This window comes from Gobio gobio, assembly GCF_949357685.1.
Source record: "Gobio gobio genome assembly, chromosome: 24".
NCBI classification, from domain to species: Eukaryota; Metazoa; Chordata; class Actinopteri; order Cypriniformes; family Gobionidae; genus Gobio; species Gobio gobio.
Window position 1 is genome coordinate 40,607,353 of NC_137120.1, and position 17,692 is coordinate 40,625,044.

General features: G+C 41.3%; 1 protein-coding gene across 1 annotated transcript in view; it reads right to left on the reverse strand.

Moving 5' to 3' along the window:
• Positions 1 to 2,233: 2,233 nt before the first annotated feature.
• The window catches only part of bcor (BCL6 corepressor), a gene marked incomplete at its 3' end in the record, with an annotated part of 33,848 nt that continues 18,389 nt past the window's right edge, over positions 2,234 to 17,692 (reverse strand). Inside the window, exons 7-10 of the mRNA XM_079807091.1 lie at positions 15,827 to 16,216; positions 10,502 to 10,800; positions 5,091 to 5,351; positions 2,234 to 2,245 (exon numbers count right to left, since the gene is read on the reverse strand). Coding sequence (XP_079663217.1) covers positions 2,234 to 2,245; positions 5,091 to 5,351; positions 10,502 to 10,800; positions 15,827 to 16,216 — 962 coding nt within the window. The remainder of the gene's footprint in view (positions 2,246 to 5,090; positions 5,352 to 10,501; positions 10,801 to 15,826; positions 16,217 to 17,692) is intronic.

Sequence of the window (17,692 nt, forward strand, 5' to 3'; positions counted from 1 at the left end):
TATCTGTGGCGCACGCACAGCCCCGCGAGAACAGCCGCCTTTAACCGATGTCACCAAGCGCATTTATAAAGCCATTAGAGCAGAATTAGACCCCGAGCGCCAGCGGGGAAAATCACAAAGCCCTGAGACTCAGCGGTAACGAGAGCCCACGCGCTCGACAAGCGTTCGGGAAAATCCACCGCTAGCGGAACACTAGCAATCTGGGGGGAAAGCTCGTTGGGGTTGGGGGGGCATTTAGCTAGTAAAAAATATATTATTTGGATGCTATTCATAAACAGTGTAGCTATTGGTGAAAATATAGTTAAGATATTTTAGCAGCGCAACTCAAAGTCAAGTAAGAGATATGTAGCTAAACTAAACGTTTCATATTTGACAGCTGCTTCTGTAAGTCACAAATGTTAAATACAAGACAAATATTCAAGCAAATTAATAAACTTTTGTCTAATTTCGCCATTTGTTAGTTACTAGAATCAAACTTGTTTGTGGCTAATCGCTTTTTTTTAAGTCGTCAAACGGGTCTGTAAAGTCGCTAACGCTAAGTTGGCAACATTGGTTGCGATAGCTTTTCCAACAAGAATAAATGTAGGGCGGAAATACACACATCATCAGAGAAGAGATGTGGTCGCAAGAGGGGAAGTTAAGCTTATGAGTATAAATACGGATACATTAACCAATAATGCAATATTCCATTAAAAAAAATAAAAACGGTAAATTTTGATTTCATAGTGTGTGGTGAATGCTGAATGTAGGACCGTTTTGATAATAGTAAAAAATAATTTAGCTATTCGTAAACAACGTTTAGCTATTAATATACATTTTAGCTATTCGTAAACAACGTTTCGCTATTAATATACATTTTAGCTATTCGTAAACAACGTTTAGCCATTAATTTACATTTGAGCTATTCGTAAACAACGTTTAGCCATTAATATACATTTTAGCTATTCGTAAACAACGTTTAGCTATTTATATACATTTTAGCTATTCGTAAACAACGTTTAGCTATTAATATACATTTTAGCTATTCGTAAACAACGTTTAGCCATTAATATACATTTTAGCTATTCGTAAACAACGTTTAGCTATTTATATACATTTTAGCTATTCGTAAACAACGTTTAGCTATTAATATACATTTTAGCTATTCGTAAACAACGTTTAGCTATTAATATACATTTTAGCTATTCGTAAACAACGTTTAGCTATTTATATACATTTTAGCTATTCGTAAACAACGTTTAGCTATTAATATACATTTTACCTATTCGTAAACAACGTTTAGCTATTTATAGACATTTTAGCTATTCATAAACAACGTTTAGCTATTTATATACATTTTAGCTATTCATAAACAACGTTTAGCTATTAATATACATTTTAGCTATTCATAAACAACGTTTAGCTATTTATATACATTTTAGCTCTTTGTAAACAACGTTTAGCTATTAATATACATTTTAGCTATTCGTAAACAACGTTTAGCTATAAATATACATTTTAGCTATTCGTAAATGATTTTGGAAATTCGTTTATCGGCGATTACTAAAAAATGAAGTGTCTGCCTTTGGATCAACAGCTTTAGCTTTTCATATACCGTACAAGGGTTGGTTTTTCACAAACAATAGTTTAGCTATTAGAAATAGTCAAAGAAAATTGTGTAAAATATCTAAAATTAGTCTTTAAAATCAACATCAAAATGCCAATTCTTCCTTTTCCGCGAGAAGCCTTTTTTGTGGTCTGAAATGCACCCTTCTCTTTCCGTGGGCCGCTAATGGCGGCCGTTAGTTTGGGTGACGAGAGATCGGGAGGTGTGCGGAACGGGCGGCTAATGGCTTAAAACAGCGCGTGTTTAGCACCTCCAGCCGAATGATTAATTAACGTGGAGATTACAGAGAGCACTTGTCAGATCGCTGATTGGACCTTAATGGCAAAGAGCCATTCTGCCTGAGAGCAGAATTACCGACAGAGTCTAGCAACCGCAGCAGAATCAGACAGAGAGAGAGAGATGGATAGGGCTCTTTCACACACACACACACACACACACACACACACACACACACACACACACACATAACGATAGGTTTCAATCAGCACACAAAGGCCAGTTTTGTCTGAGTCATAAAAGAGGGAGGCAACATCCAAACACAAGTGTAAATAAGCAGCATCGTAACGCGAGAGAGACGTCAGCACTGGCGGAACGTAATGAAAGAGTGTGTGTGTTGCAGTAAAACTCTTAGCGTGAGAGCTAAAGGGAGGTGAAGAAACGCAAACAAGCGAATAGGAGACATTGGGGGAAGGGAACTGCGTGTGTGTGTGTGTGTGTGTGTGTGTGTGTGTGTGTCAAAGTGCGGCCACTTCAAGCACAAACACACATGGAAGGAGTGGAGCACAACAGAACGTGGCATCTCGAGTTGTGAGAAAACAAACCACAGACACATGTGGATGCGTGTTACAGGCGGAACGAGGGAAGAGATGAAAGCAGCCAATGGGAAGCGTAAAGCTAGCCGTGTGTCTTGTGACCGTCAGAGTAATAATAAAAAAAAAGCTCCGTAAAACGCAATAAGAAACTTTCCCTTTCAGTGGAATTCAAGGCACCGCTGCGGAGCGAGAGAGGAAGGGGGGAGGGCCGGGTGAAGGAGAGAAATCATGCGCTCGCAGCAGTAATCGCTCATTTCCTGTTCTCCGTGCCAGTCCTTTCAGACGCACTGCCGGAACTAATCCAGCTCCCCATTAATCTGCACAAATTGGACACGGAACGCCGCGCCATTCCAGAACCCGCGGAAGCGCCGTATTCCAGAACTGGGAAACACGGATGAATTCCGGAACGGCAGGGAGTCTAAACAACGGGACCAATGCGTGTTCGGTTAGAGATATTAAACACTGAGTTTTAATACAAATTACCCATAATTCATCAGTGCACGTCATTTAGAAAGAAAAAAATCGTAACCTTCAAATCAAAATACGGTTTCATGTTGTCTTTAAAAACGGCAGGGAGTCTAAACAACGGGACCAATGCGTGTTCGGTTAGAGACATTAAACGCTGAGTTTTAATACAAATTACCCATAATTCATCAGTGCACGTTATTTAGAAAGAAAAACATCGTAACCTTCAAATCAAAATACGGTTTCATGTTGTCTTTAAAAACGGCAGGGAGTCTAAACAACGGGACCAATGCGTGTTCGGTTAGAGACATTAAACGCAGAATGTTAATACAAATTACCCATAATTCATCAGTGCACGTTATTTAGAAAGAAAAAAATCGTAACCTTCAAATCAAAATACGGTTTCATGTTGTCTTTAAAAACGGCAGGGAGTCTAAACAACGGGACCAATGCGTGTTCGGTTAGAGACATTAAACGCAGAATTTTAATACAAATTACCCATAATTCATCAGTGCACGTTATTTAGAAAGAAAAACATCGTAACCTTCAAATCAAAATACGGTTTCATGTTGTCTTTAAAAACGGCAGGGAGTCTAAACAACGGGACCAATGCGTGTTCGGTTAGAGATATTAAATGCTGAGTTTTAATACAAATTACCCATAATTCATCAGTGCACGTCATTTAGAAAGAAAAACATTGTAACCTTCAAATCAAAATACGGTTTCATGTTGTCTTTAAAAACGGCAGGGAGTCTAAACAACGGGACCAATGCGTGTTCGGTTAGAGATATTAAACGCTGAGTTTTAATACAAATTACCCATAATTCATCGGTGCACGTTATTTAGAAAGAAAAAAATAGTAACCTTCGAAATCAAAATACGGTTTCATGTTGTCTTTAAAAACGGCAGGGAGTCTAAACAACGGGACCAATGCGTGTTCGGTTAGAGATATTAAACGCAGAATTTTAATACAAATTACCCATAATTCATCAGTGCACGTCATTTAGAAAGAAAAACATCGTAACCTTCAAATCAAAATACGGTTTCATGTTGTCTTTAAAAACGGCAGGGAGTCTAAACAACGGGACCAATGCGTGTTCGGTTAGAGATATTAAACGCTGAGTTTTAATACAAATTAAACATTATTACCCATAATTCATCAGTGCACGTTATTTAGAAAGAAAAAAAATCGTAAAAAACGTGCTTCAAAATGCAAATACGGTTTCATGTTGTCTTTAACCCTCTGGGGCTCTTCGGTCATTTTTGACCCAAATTTTTTTAAATAAAAAATTTAAAACATCGTAGCTTCATTGGAATGGTCCGAAACTTGGTGACTTTATTGCTACTTGGAATTTGAACACCCAAAAAAATTGGGGACAGGATTTGAAAAGTGGTCGTAAAAAAAATAGTCACATTCAGGACCTTCGGGTCAAAAATGACCCCCATAGGAAATGAATGGGAAATTCGTTTTTTTGTGCATACAATCTACAAATCAGCCAGGATGCAGAAAAAAAGGACTCAACAGTGAAGATCTCTAAAACATCAAGAGTGCAAAACAGACAAAAAAACTCACACAAAAACACAATTAGCTTTTGGAATGGCACGCGTTAATTTGTGTGTGCGTGTGTGTGTGAGAGTTTTGCAATCTTGATGTTTTAGAGATTCACCCCTTCACTGTTGAGTCCTTTTTTTTCTGCATCCTGGCTGATTTGTAGATTGTATGCACACACAAAAAACGAATTTCCCATTAATTTCCTATGGGGGGGTCATTTTTGACCTGAGGGGTCCTGAGTGTGACCCATAAATGAAGAACCCCAGAGGGTTATAAAAATAATGCTACCAACATTCATACTAAACTCCGGATACAGATCCGAGCCGGAGTGTAAAGGGTTAAGGTTCGAGCGAGAGAAAGCACGGGAATGAATGTGAGCGAGAAAGGTTTGAGTGGGAGTGCAAAAGCCGAAAGGAGAAAGAGATGAGAAAGCGCGTGCGTGTGTGTGTGTGTGTGGGGAAGCGAGAGGCTGCGTCGCAAGAAGGAAAAAAAAAAACTGTGTGTGTGTGTGCGTACGCCAAGCGATCGCTCTGTGCCTGTCAGGGGCTCTCGCATGTCAGACTCAGTCTCACGTAGAAATAATGAGATGCGAAGAGAGCAGGAGAGGGCAGCCGGAGAGAGAGAGAGAGAGAGAGAGAGTGAGAGAGACGCTTACCTCATATCCCAGCCGCGCTGCTCGCTGTAGAAGAGTCTCGCCTGCGTTCTTGTTGACGATGAGGCGGCGAGCTTCGGGCGGCATGGGCCTGCTGACCGGCGACACCGGAGCCGCGGGGGCGACCTGAGGGACCGGGTCATCCGGAACCGCGCTTGGGGGGGTCAGGGGTCGGTAAGCAGGAGAAGGGGGACGAGGTTTGACCGGAGAAGACTCGTAATCGGAAAGCGATGCTGGCCGCTTCTGGGCCGAACGCTTCACCACCTGACGGGAATAAAAATGCGACACTTTAGTATTTCTGACACCATCACCATCACAAGGCCTCGGATTTCACACACGCGCTTTTGAACGTCACAGTGTGTCTGCAAAGACAGAGCGGACAAAAGACGGGCGCTAATTAATCACAGCGACAGGTTCACAGTCGGCACTGCGGAATAATCAGCCAGAGACTAACTTTTGAGAAATTGACAAATGTTAAGTCACTATAGAAGCTTGATTGCACCACGCAATGAAACTATTTAAAAGATCATTAAAACTTCTCACAATTGCGAGTTATACAGTCACACTTTGCATGATATAAACTCGCAATTTTTACCTTTTTTTGGCAATTGCGAGTTATACAGTCCAATTGTGAGGAATCTGAATTCTGCCGATTTATACTTATAAAATGTCGACGCTTTTACGCATCGGTGTGCACACTCACAATGGCACCCTTTGATTTGTCATGAGGCGTTAAACGTCGGCGATAAATGCGCATTCAATTTACAGAAATAAACAGAATCGCGTGATAAAAAATAAAAAAAACTCACAATTCTGACTTTCTCCCAAAATATAAGTTTATATTTCGCAATTCTGACTTCTTTTCTCAGAATATAAAATAGAAATTCGCAATTGCGAGTTAAAAAATCCAATCAAAAAAATACTTTTTTCCTCAGAACTGCCTGATATAAACTCGCAATACTAAGAAAAAGTCAGAATTGAGAGATATAAAGTCAGAATTGTGTGATATAAAGTCAGAATGGCTAGATATAAACTCGCAATTCGGAATTTTTTTTGGCAATTGCGAGTAATACAGTCCAATTGTGAGGAATCTGAATTCTGCCGATTTATACTTATAAAATGTCGACGCTTTTACGCATCGGTGTGCACACTCACAATGGCACCCTTTGATTTGTCATGAGGCGTTAAACGTCGGCGATAAATGCGCATTCAATTTACAGAAATAAACAGAATCGCGTGATAAAAAATAAAAAAAACTCACAATTCTGACTTTCTCCCAAAATATAAGTTTATATTTCGCAATTCTGACTTCTTTTCTCAGAATATAAAATAGAAATTCGCAATTGCGAGTTAAAAAATCCAATCAAAAAAATACTTTTTTCCTCAGAACTGCCTGATATAAACTCGCAATACTAAGAAAAAGTCAGAATTGAGAGATATAAAGTCAGAATTGTGTGATATAAAGTCAGAATGGCTAGATATAAACTCGCAATTCGGAATTTTTTTTGGCAATTGCGAGTAATACAGTCCAATTGTGAGAAATCTGAATTCTGCCGATTTATACTTATAAAATGTCAAATTTGACGCTTTTACGCATCGGTGCACACTCACATTGGCACCCTTTGTTTCGTCATGAGGCGTTAAACGTCGGCGATAAATGCGCATGAAATTTACAGAAATAAACAGAATTGCGTGATAAAAATTAAAAAACCCTCGCAATTATAACTTTTTCTTTCAATTGCAAGTTATAAAGTCAGATTGCCTGATACAGTCACAATTGTGTGCTATAAAGTCAGAATGGCTAGATATAAACTCACAATTCTGACTTTTTTTGGCAATTGCGAGTTATACAGTCCAATTGTGAGGAATCTGAATTCTGCCTGATTTATACGTATAAAGTCAAATTCGGCGCTTTTACGCGTCGGTGTGCACACTCACAATGGCACCCTTTGATTTGTCATGATGCGTTAAACGTCGGCGATAAATGCGCATTCAATTTACAGAAATAAACAGAATCGCGTGATAAAAATAAAAAAAAACTCACAATTCTGACTTTCTCCCAAAATATACGTTTATATTTCGCAATTCTGACTTCTTTTCTCAGAATGTAAAATAGAAATTCGCAATTGCGGGTTACAAAATCAGAACTCAGAACTGCCTGATATAAACTCGCAATACTGAGGAAAAAGACAGAATTGAGAGATATAAAGTCAGAATTGAGAGATATAAAGACAGCCACGAGGCGTTAAACGTCGGCGATAAATGCGCATGAAATTTAAAGAAATAAACAGAATCACGTGATAAAAATTAAAAAACTCACAATTCTTTTTGGGAGAAAAAGACTTTCTCTCAAAATACAAATTTATATTTCGCAATTCTGACTTCTTTTCTCAGAATGTGAAATAGAAATTCGCAATTGAGAGTTACAAAATCCAATCCAGAAAATACTTTTTTCCTCAGAACTGCCTGATATAAACTCGCAATACTAAGAAAAAGTCAGAATTGAGAGATATAAAGTCAGAATTGAGAGATATAAATTCGCAATTGCGAGAAAGACTATCTCGCAATTCTGACTTTTTCTTTCAATTGCAAGTTATAAAGTCAGATTGCCTGATACGGTCACAATTGTGTGCTATAAAGTCAGAATGTCTAGATATAAACTCGCAATTCTGACTTTTTCCCCACAATTGCGAGTTATACAGTCCAATTGAATTCTGCCTGATTATTCTATCAATTGTGTTTTATAAAGTCAAAATTGCAAGATGTAAACTCGCGATTGTGAGTTAAGGCCTGTGCACACCGGGACGATTATCGCCGAGATGTTTTTTGGCGCGTCTTTGTGTTCACACCGGAGTGATTTCCACTGGCGATACACAAGGTGGCGCTGCGCCACTTTACGCTTCTGACACTCGCTTTTCACTCAAAAAATTAGGAAAATCGACCCCGGTGTGAACAGGCCTTTAAACTGTCAGAATTGCGTGATCCAAAAAAAACAAAACTACATTTTATATTTCGCAATTCTGACTTTTCTCAGAATGTGAAATAGAAATTCGCAATTGAGAGTCCAGAAAATACTTTTTTCCTCAGAATTGCCTGATGTAAACTCGCAATACTGAGGAAAAAGACAGAATTGAGAGATATAAAGTCAAAATTGTGTGATATAAATTCGTAATTGCGATTCTCGCAATTCTGACTTTTTCTTTCAATTGCAAGTTATAACGTCAGATTGCCTGATACGGTCACAATTGTGTGCTATAAAGTCAGAATTGAAAGGTATAAAGTCACAATTCTGAAAAAAATACAGAATTAGGGGTGATATAAAGTCAGAATGTCTAGATATAAACTCACAATTCTGACTTTATAACACGCAATTGCGAGTTTATATGACGTAATTATGAGAAAAAAAGTCAGTAGTGGAAAACTTCCCACATAAACAGAACAAAAGTATGATTGTCGACAAAGGTTCCTCGCTCACACACCCCTTATTTTCAGCCTGCAGTTAAACGGCCCGTGACCATTCACACAACTACCAACATCCCATAAACACGTTTTTAACAGAACAACGTGCATCTTCCACTTTGAACGTTTCTGTTTTGCGAGCTGGAAAGCTGCAGACGCCGATCCGTCAACAATCGTGTTCCCTGGCAGGGAAAGTTAAACAGGAAACAACGGAAGACTTTGGCTCTCTCCCACTCCCTTTATCTCTCCCGCCTTCCCTGAGTGAGTTCTCTATCTGTGGAGCGCAGTAGGGCGGGCGGATGAGAGCCCTGTGTGTGTGTGTGTGTGTGTGTGTGTGTGTGTGTGTGTGTGTGTGTGTGTGTGTGTGTGTGTGTGTGTGTGTGTGTGTGTGTGTGTGTGTGTGTGTGTGTGTGTGTGTGTGTGTGTGTGTGTAGGCCGCAAGTTCATGCGAGCAGACTGAAGGTCGGGAAGGGGGGGGTGAGATCGGGCCGGGAACTCCACCCACCCCAGAGGAGTTCCAGAGCGCAGCAGCTGTCAGAGTAAACACACACACACACACACACACACACACACACACACACACAGCTCTGCGCAGAGAAAATGAGCATCGCAAAATATGACGATTTACTCGCTCGTATGAATTAGAACATGTAGACCAAGATTAACCCCTAAAAATAAACATTCTAGAATGAGAGAATATGTGTAAATATATAGCATATTATTCGATTTATGATATTAATAATAAGAATTAGAAGAATGAATGTATATTATATTTATAATAATAGTAATTATGTATACATTTTTACAATTGTATTTTTCCGCAAAGTCACGATTTGGAAAATGCATCTCACTTTTCCAAACCAAGTAAACCCGCACACACTGTATTGTGTAAACACCTTCATAATATTTTCATATGAGTGTGTTTGTCTGCTGTAAACGATGTGAGCTCAAGGTGTGTGTGTGTGTGTGGGCATGTTTTTGTGAAATATCAGGACACAAATGTGTATAATGACATGGGTATTACAAAAAGAGGGTGAAATATGAGGACGTTCCCCATGTCCTCACTTTTCAAAAAGTGTGTGTGTGTGTGTGTGTGTGTGTGTGTGTGTGTGTGTGTGTGTGTGTGTGTGTGTGTGTGTGTGTGTGTGTGTGTGTGTGTGTGTGATGGGTAGGTTTAGGGGCAGTGTGTGTGTGTGTGTGTGTGTGTGTGTGTGTGTGTGATGGGTAGGTTTAGGGGCAGTGTGTGTGTGTGTGTGTGTGTGTGTGTGTGTGTGTGTGTGTGTGTGTGTGTGTGTGTGTGTGTGTGTGTGTGTGATGGGTAGGTTTAGGGGCAGTGTGTGTGTGTGTGTGTGTGTGTGTGTGTGTGTGTGTGTGTGTGTGTGTGTGTGTGTGTGTGATGGGTAGGTTTAGGGGCAGTGTAAGGGGATAGAAAATACGGTTTGTACGGTATAAAAACCATTACGTCTATGGAATGTCCTCACATTTCACAAAAACAAACGTGTGTGTGTGTGTGTGTGTGTGTGTGTCCGGCTACATCTGCGTGCGAGATCGCAACAGGGAGAACGCAGGCGGTGTTATTTAAAGAATGCACAGCGTGTTCACTGGGGAATGGTTTTCCTTGACGGAGAGAGAGAGAGAGAGAGAGAGAAAGAGCCGGATTCTGACCCGGCCTTCACTCCTCCCCCTCGGCTGCTTCTCTCCGCTGGGAGTCTGCCTTTCCGCACAAGAGGAGGTCAAAGCAACCGCTCTCCAAACACACACGCTCTGACCCCCTTCCGCGTCCGTTGTGCCGTCCCAGAGAGCCGCGGTTCTTCCCTAATTGGGATGATTAACATTGTTGTGATTGGAGACACGTTTTTAAACGGTTCCTCACTGAGCTCGGCTTGCGAAGGTTAGCCTCGCGCGTACAGACAAAGAAAGGGACGGATAAACGACCGGCTCCTGTCATCGCTTACCTTGTGTTGGTGGGCGGGGCTGAGCTCAGGACACTCCTCATTGGTCGACTGCAACAGCATCCTGCGCTCCTGTTGGCCGAGGTGCTTGGTTTTGCATTGCCTCTTGCCCTTTGGCTTCTCCGGGTCGCCATGTCGGCGCAAACGAGACGGGAAAGTGGCATCCGGGTCGGGAGAGGGCGAAGAAGATCCCACTGACTTTCGGTGGTCCTTGAATCGCTGCCGTTTGTCAGAAAGATGAGGAATACCGGAGAACTTCCTTATGGAATCGGCACAAAATCCGTCCGAGAGAATGGGAATAGCTAGAGAGAACGAGAGAGATTAAGCTTAATACATAATAAATGCACTGATTGTCATGGAAAATCTGTAGAAGTAGAACAATATGTACACTGCAAAAAATGCTTTTCTTACTTAGTATTTTTGTCTTGTTTTCAGTCCAAATATCTAAAAAATCTTACATTAAGAAGCATTTACTAGACAAGCAAAAGTTTTTGTCTTGTTTTGGGGGAAAATAACTCAAAATTACGGGAGTTTTTGCTTAAAATAAGCAAAATAATCTGCCAATGGGTTAAGCAAAATAATCTTGTTTTCCGTTTGAATTAAGATTATTTTTCTTACCCCATTGGCAGATTATTTTGCTTATTTTAAGCAAAAACTCCCGTAATTTTGAGTTATTTTCCCCCAAAATAAGACAAAAACTTTTGCTTGTCTAGTAAATGCTTCTTAATGTAAGATTTTTTAGATATTTGGACTGGAAACAAGACAAAAATACTATGTAAGAAAAGCATTTTTTGCAGTGAAATGAGCATAAATATAAAAAGAAGCACAAAAGAGCTAATAAAATACAGATTCTAATATATTATCCAATTTTTCAGCGTAAATTCTGGAATAACAAATCTCACAACATACACCAAAACACCAATATTACTGCTTTTATAAAGTCAGCCTTGACTTGCAAATACAACAGGGAAATTTGCAAGAACACAAATGTGGGATTTACGATTTCAAACGCACACAAAATCAACCCGACAGACGCTTCCTTAAGGTCTTGTTAGGTAAATCAGACTGACAGCGGAAGAACGAACGGGCTGACCGCCTTACGAGGGACGGACAAAGGATTTACAAAAAAATTGATGCATCCTTTCCTTCGTCTGCTTTCTATTTTGCATCACGTGACCGGAGCAAAAAAAAAAAAAAAAAGAGGCACGTTTAAGCGATAACATCAACCGGCTGAGAAGGACGGAAGGGGAAAAAGAGAAGAAACATGAAAGGAAGAGCAAGATAAGAGAGGGAAATCAAATGAAGAGGGAGAAATGACGGACGGACGTAGAAGTGGAAGAATAGAGAGAGAGAGATGCAGCAGCGAGGGAAAGAGACGATGAAAGGGTGAGCACAAGGCCGAGAGAGGGAGAGAAACCGAGCACGCTCCACATCTGTTCCATTATTCATCATATTCCCCGTTCAGTCACACACACACACACACACACACACACAGAGACCGAGGGCCCCAACGCGCAGAGGAAATCTCTCTCACGTATGCAAGCAAGAACGCCAAAGACCACATAGCCAACAAAAACACACTACCGACTCGCTAAACCCCGATATATATACACAAGCCAGGACGAGGAATTGAATATTTCGCAACTCGATGATGATCTGAACGATGACCCAACAAAAGTTCTGACCGCCTTATTATTAATGGATTTGAAAGCCAAAAAATATGAATTTTTCCAATAAAATAAGTGTTTGTTTGCCATTCTGAGTAAAAAAAATTACATTTGTGAATCAAGTGTTTTTAAAATAAGTGTTTTTGATATTCACTTAGAATTAAGGATGTATATTTTAAGGGATACGTCTTTAATTTTAAGTAAATATTGCCTAAAATAAACATTATGCTGCGTTCACACCAAATGCGAATAGAGCGTCCGGAGCGAGTGATTTACATGTTAAGGCACGTTTCGCTCGGCGCGATTTCGCCTCATTCGCGCGTCCAGTTCACGCGAATTGAGCGAGAATTTTGTGCATTCACGCGTTTGAAGAATTCGCATCTGACGCCCGAGTTGAAAAATTTGAACTTTCGCGTCAATTCGTGGTGCGTTAACCAATCAGGAGCCTGCTCGCTGCTGTCACGTGGTAAAGTGACGATGAGAAACCACGCATAATTTAAAAATACTACTATTGTGTCACAAAATGAGGTTAAGACTTTTTCAGGTGAGAATGTAGTTGTTTAAAGCTCAAATCGGTGGTTTATTTATAAAGAGAGCGCCTATTTAAAAACAATAATCTTGCGTTTATGAGATCCAGGCGCTCAGCGCTCATTAACCCCACCAAGAGCAGCCTTTCCTCGGCCAGTCCGTTTGCTCTGATGTCCTGTCCTGGTTCGTCTTGTGTGGATCTAACGGCCAATCTTTCCTCTCATGAATCTATAATTTGTTGTCTGCCAAATCGTTGTGACTGAAGGCAAAGAGAAGTTTCATAACTTTATTTTTTAGGATATTTAAATACACATGCAGTGCAGATAATGTTGAGTTGCCTGGACCACATTTGTGTGGCTATTAATGTTTAATATATATATTTTTAATGAAAATTAAAAGAGGCAGAGTGGTGTTTTATGACATATTTCTCCTGGAGCGCCTTGAACGCACGTCTATTTCGCTTCAAGCGCTCAATTTATACGCGCGTCCAATTCACTCTAGACGGGCGAATGGATTCAAAATGTCCAACTAGACGCAATCTATTCGCATTCGGTGTAAACGCAGCTTTAAAAATGTCGTCTAACTAAAAAACACATCAGTTTACCAACATTCACAATATATGTTGTATATTTGTAAATCGCGTCTTCACCACAAAGTCAGATCCACTTCGCATCAACGCTCCCCTTAGAAAGGCAATGATTTCGTTTGGTGGAGACGAAACTGCCGGATCTAATAGATTGGGCCGAGACAAAAGCACCTTAGAGGACCTTCATCACGCGGACCACCAACTGTGCAACTGTTCGTACGCGCGCAAGAGCCCATTCTCATGGGCAAACCGCTCCAGCCTGCGTAATGTGCTCCTCTCCTTCAACAGGCTAATTAAAGTCCTACCCCGAGAACCCTTGAGACTGGATCCACTGCACCTACCCCACACACACACACGCACACACGCGCGCGCGCGCGCGCACAGACGTGTGCGTGCTCTGCAACCTAAGTGAATCACTCAATTAGCAAAAGGGAGCAAAGACCTTAATGCCTTTAAAAATCAACAGAACAAAAGCAGCGTGCTAAACACACACACACACACACACACACCCTGGGGCTTACAGCGGAGAGTTGTGCATCACTGGCATGCGTGTCTTGTCCCTCACACCTCGTCATAGACAACACAAATTAGCTTGCGTGTGCGTACGAATTCCCTCGGCTGAAGAGCGAGAGTATGTATGTGTGCGGTGGGAGACGGATTTTGACAGGGACATCTGGGGGATATTAGCCTCCCATTAGCACGCAACTGGGCACACACACACACACACACACTAATGCATTAACTAGCAAAGCATCTCTCAGCTTGAGTAAAACCAAGATACATATGTATAGCCCATATTCCTCACGCACCGAGTGAGGGATAGAGCGAGATAAAGAGTCTCGTCTTGCCGCTCTCTAATCCTCCTGACAGAACGCCAGCACAATATCCAGCAGCCAAGATACTGACGGGCAGCCTCACACACACACACACGCACGTTGTTATTTGCACAGTTGTGGAATCTCATGGCTCATTACTCTGCGGCTTGCGCTTTCGTGGCGATGCTTTTATACCAACAAGGACGCAAGCGTCTGAGAGAGTGTGTGTGAGCGTGTGCAAGTGCGGCTTGTCAATCAGCAAGAATCATTATTGCTCTCCCGAAGCCGCAGACGACGTGCTCCGCTTTCCTCTAATCTGCTACCGCCGCGCTCTCGTCTATCACCTCGGTATCCTCCTCTCATCTCTTCCACCCTTTCTCTCTGCTTTCTAACAGCCTTTCGATCCCTCTCTCTTTGTGTCTTGTGCGTTGTGTCATCACCGCTCAGTTCTGACCTAACTAAATGAGACTTAGTCTTTGCTTAGAGCTCCATTTACAGAAACAGGGTGTAGTATGTAGAGCGTAGTATGTTGTGTGAACGGATGAGTATAGTATGGGGTAAAGATTGTAGTATATAGGTAGGTGACTTGACTTCCATGTAGGATGTAGTAGGTTCAGTGTATAGGCCGTAAACTGCATTGGATGTGGGTGTCAAACTCAATTCCAGGAGGGATAGTTCACCCAAAAATGAACATTAGCCCATGATTTACTCACCCTCAAGTCATCCAAGGTGTGTATGACATTTTTCTTTCAGACGAATAAAATCTTGAGTTATATTACAAAAGTCCAGGCTGATCCAAGCATTAGAATTGGATTAATAGTTGCTCTGTTTTTTAAGTCCATAAAAAGTGCATCTGTCCATCATATAACTGCTCCTGTATTATAACTCCGATTTTATTCGTCTGAAAGAAGAATGTCATACACACCTCGGAGGACTTGAGGGTGAGTAAATCATGGGCTAATTTTCATTTTTGGGTGAACTATCCCTTTAATTAAATGCATTTGGTGAAGCTAATCAAATCCTTCAAGCTTGCTTGAAAACTACAGTTATGTGTGTCGGAGCAGGGTTGTAAACTCTATAGGACTGTGGCTCTCCAGGAACGGAGTTTGACCCCTGGTTTAGGCCATTTTATGTAGGGTGTAGGGCGTATACAGCCCTGTCCCAAAAGGCACACTTCATGTGCACTTTCAGTCTTGTGGACTTAAAATGGCCGCCGTGTGCGTGTGTCCATTAAGTCCCCCTTTGCGGTCGGTATTAAACTCTGTAGGACTGTGGCCCTCCAGGAACGGCGTTTGACCCCTGGTTTAGGCCATTTTATGTAGGGTGTAGCGAATAGGGCAGAAAAGAAGTGTATAGTGTAGTATATAGGGTGTCGGATGTAGTTTGTAGGGTATAGATTATAGTATGTATTGTTTAAGGTGCAAGGCAGGGGTTCCTCAAATCCACTGTCCTGCAGAGTTAAGCTCAAACCAAGAATGAACAGTAACTCTGAAGACGTTGACTAGCTAGTTCAGGTGTGTTTGATTAGCGTTGGAAATAAACTCAGCAGTGGCCCTCCAGAACCAGATCAGTATCAGCTGTATCTCTACCTGAACAATTGACCAGTTTGTGACTACACATTTAGACAAAAACCACAAAAAGTCCAAGGTCCTGTTGACACAATGTCCTCTAAAGATTTTCACAGACACGCTTCTCTGCTCTACCCATTTAAATGAGAATTGGGAAGACGTACCTGTGTCGGATCCAGTGAATTCCAGCTGTTCCTTAGTCCAACCTCTCTCCACTTCTGCTTTCCTCTTCACCCCCTTGTCTTCAAATCCATTTGCTTTGACCTTTCGATCCGCAGCAGGGACACCGTGGGCGACTCTCTGGATCTCTGGGGGGCAAGGGTCAAGCTTTTCCCTCCTGGCGGTTTGGAGTGGTGGAAGAGAGGATTTGGATGTGGGAGGCAAACCCAGGTTGGGAGCTCCAAATTGCGGCCTGTCATGGTTGAGCTGCCCCTGTCTATCCCACAGTTCCTGGAGATTATGGAGGTGGCGGGGCTTACTGAGCCGAAGACCCGTCAACTCGATACACACCTTCAGATTCTTCACCTCTTGCTCGGAGGGTTGCGGCCACACATCTGTGGAGATAGATAGAGGTAATCCGTTTATACCTTGGTATTAACTTCTGGATAGCATGATCCAGTCTTGGTGATTGCGGTGTACACCTGGATTTAACATTTTGTGACTACATACATACATTAGGGTACTAAACTGTGTCCAGGGGCCGGTTGCATAAACCTTTAAGACTAGTCTTACAAGTTAGACATACATTTTTTTCTTTATTTTTTTAAAATCAGTTACATAAAAACATAGACTGGCCTAATTTGATACGAAAAGTAAGACTGAATGCCACTTGCCGAACTGCTTCATCATACTAGATCTTAAGACACTGTCTTAAAGGGTTAGTTCACCCAAAAATGAAAATTCTGTCATTAATTACTTACCCTCATGTGGTTCGACACCCGTCAGACCTCCGTTCATCTTCGGAACAGAAATTAAGATATTTTAGTTGAAATCTGATGCCTCTGAAAGGCCTCCATTGGCTCAATGGCACTTTACACTCTCAAGACCCTTAAAAGGTACTAAAGACGTCGTTAAAAAGTCCATCTCACTACAGTGGTTCTAAAATAACTTTATGAATCGGCGACAATAGTTTTTGTGCGCAAAAAAACCCTAAATAACGACTTATATAGTGATGACGATTTCAAAACACGGCATCATGAAGCTTCGAAGCGTTATGAATCACTGAGCCGAATGATGATTCGGATCGCGTGTCAAACCGCCAAACTGCTGAAATTTGGCGATTCAAACCGCTGAATCGACTCAGTGATTCATAACGCTTCAAACTGCTGAATCGACTCACTGATTCATAACGCTTCGAAGCTTCATGATGCTTTGTTTTGAAATCGTCATCACTATGTAAGTCGTTATTTAGGTTTTTTTTGCGCACAAAAACTATTGTCGCCGATTCATAAAGTTATTGTAGAACCACTGTAGTGAGATGGACTTTGTAACAACGTCTTGAGTACCTTTTAAGGGTCTTGAGAGTGTAAAGTGCATTGAGCCAATGGAGGACTTTCAGAGGCATCAGATTTCAACTAAAATATCTTCATTTGTGTCTGAAGATGAACGGAGGTCTGACGGGTGTCGAACGACATGAGGGTAAGTAATTAATGACAGAATTTTCATTTTTGGGTGAACTAACCCTTTAACATAATGGCTTAGTTTATGCAACTGGCCCCAGATTTGTTCAGAAGACCCAAGTCTTAAAACCCTAGTTCTGGCACAATAATTATGTGGTTATATGAATCAGGTGCCGTTGTTACTAGAGTCATTTCCTCCTAGAAAACAAACACCCACAAGTTTGATAGCTTTTAAATGAATGTACAGGGCCTAAACAGACTCAGACCCATTCGTTTTGCTGGGACTTTCTGGGACACATTTAAACGATGCAAGTTTACACAAAGATTGTTTTGATGTCTGAAAACGCCCTTTAGACTGAGCACAAAGAAAGAGTGGGGCATAGAACGCCCAGCAGTTGTGTTTATCTGGAC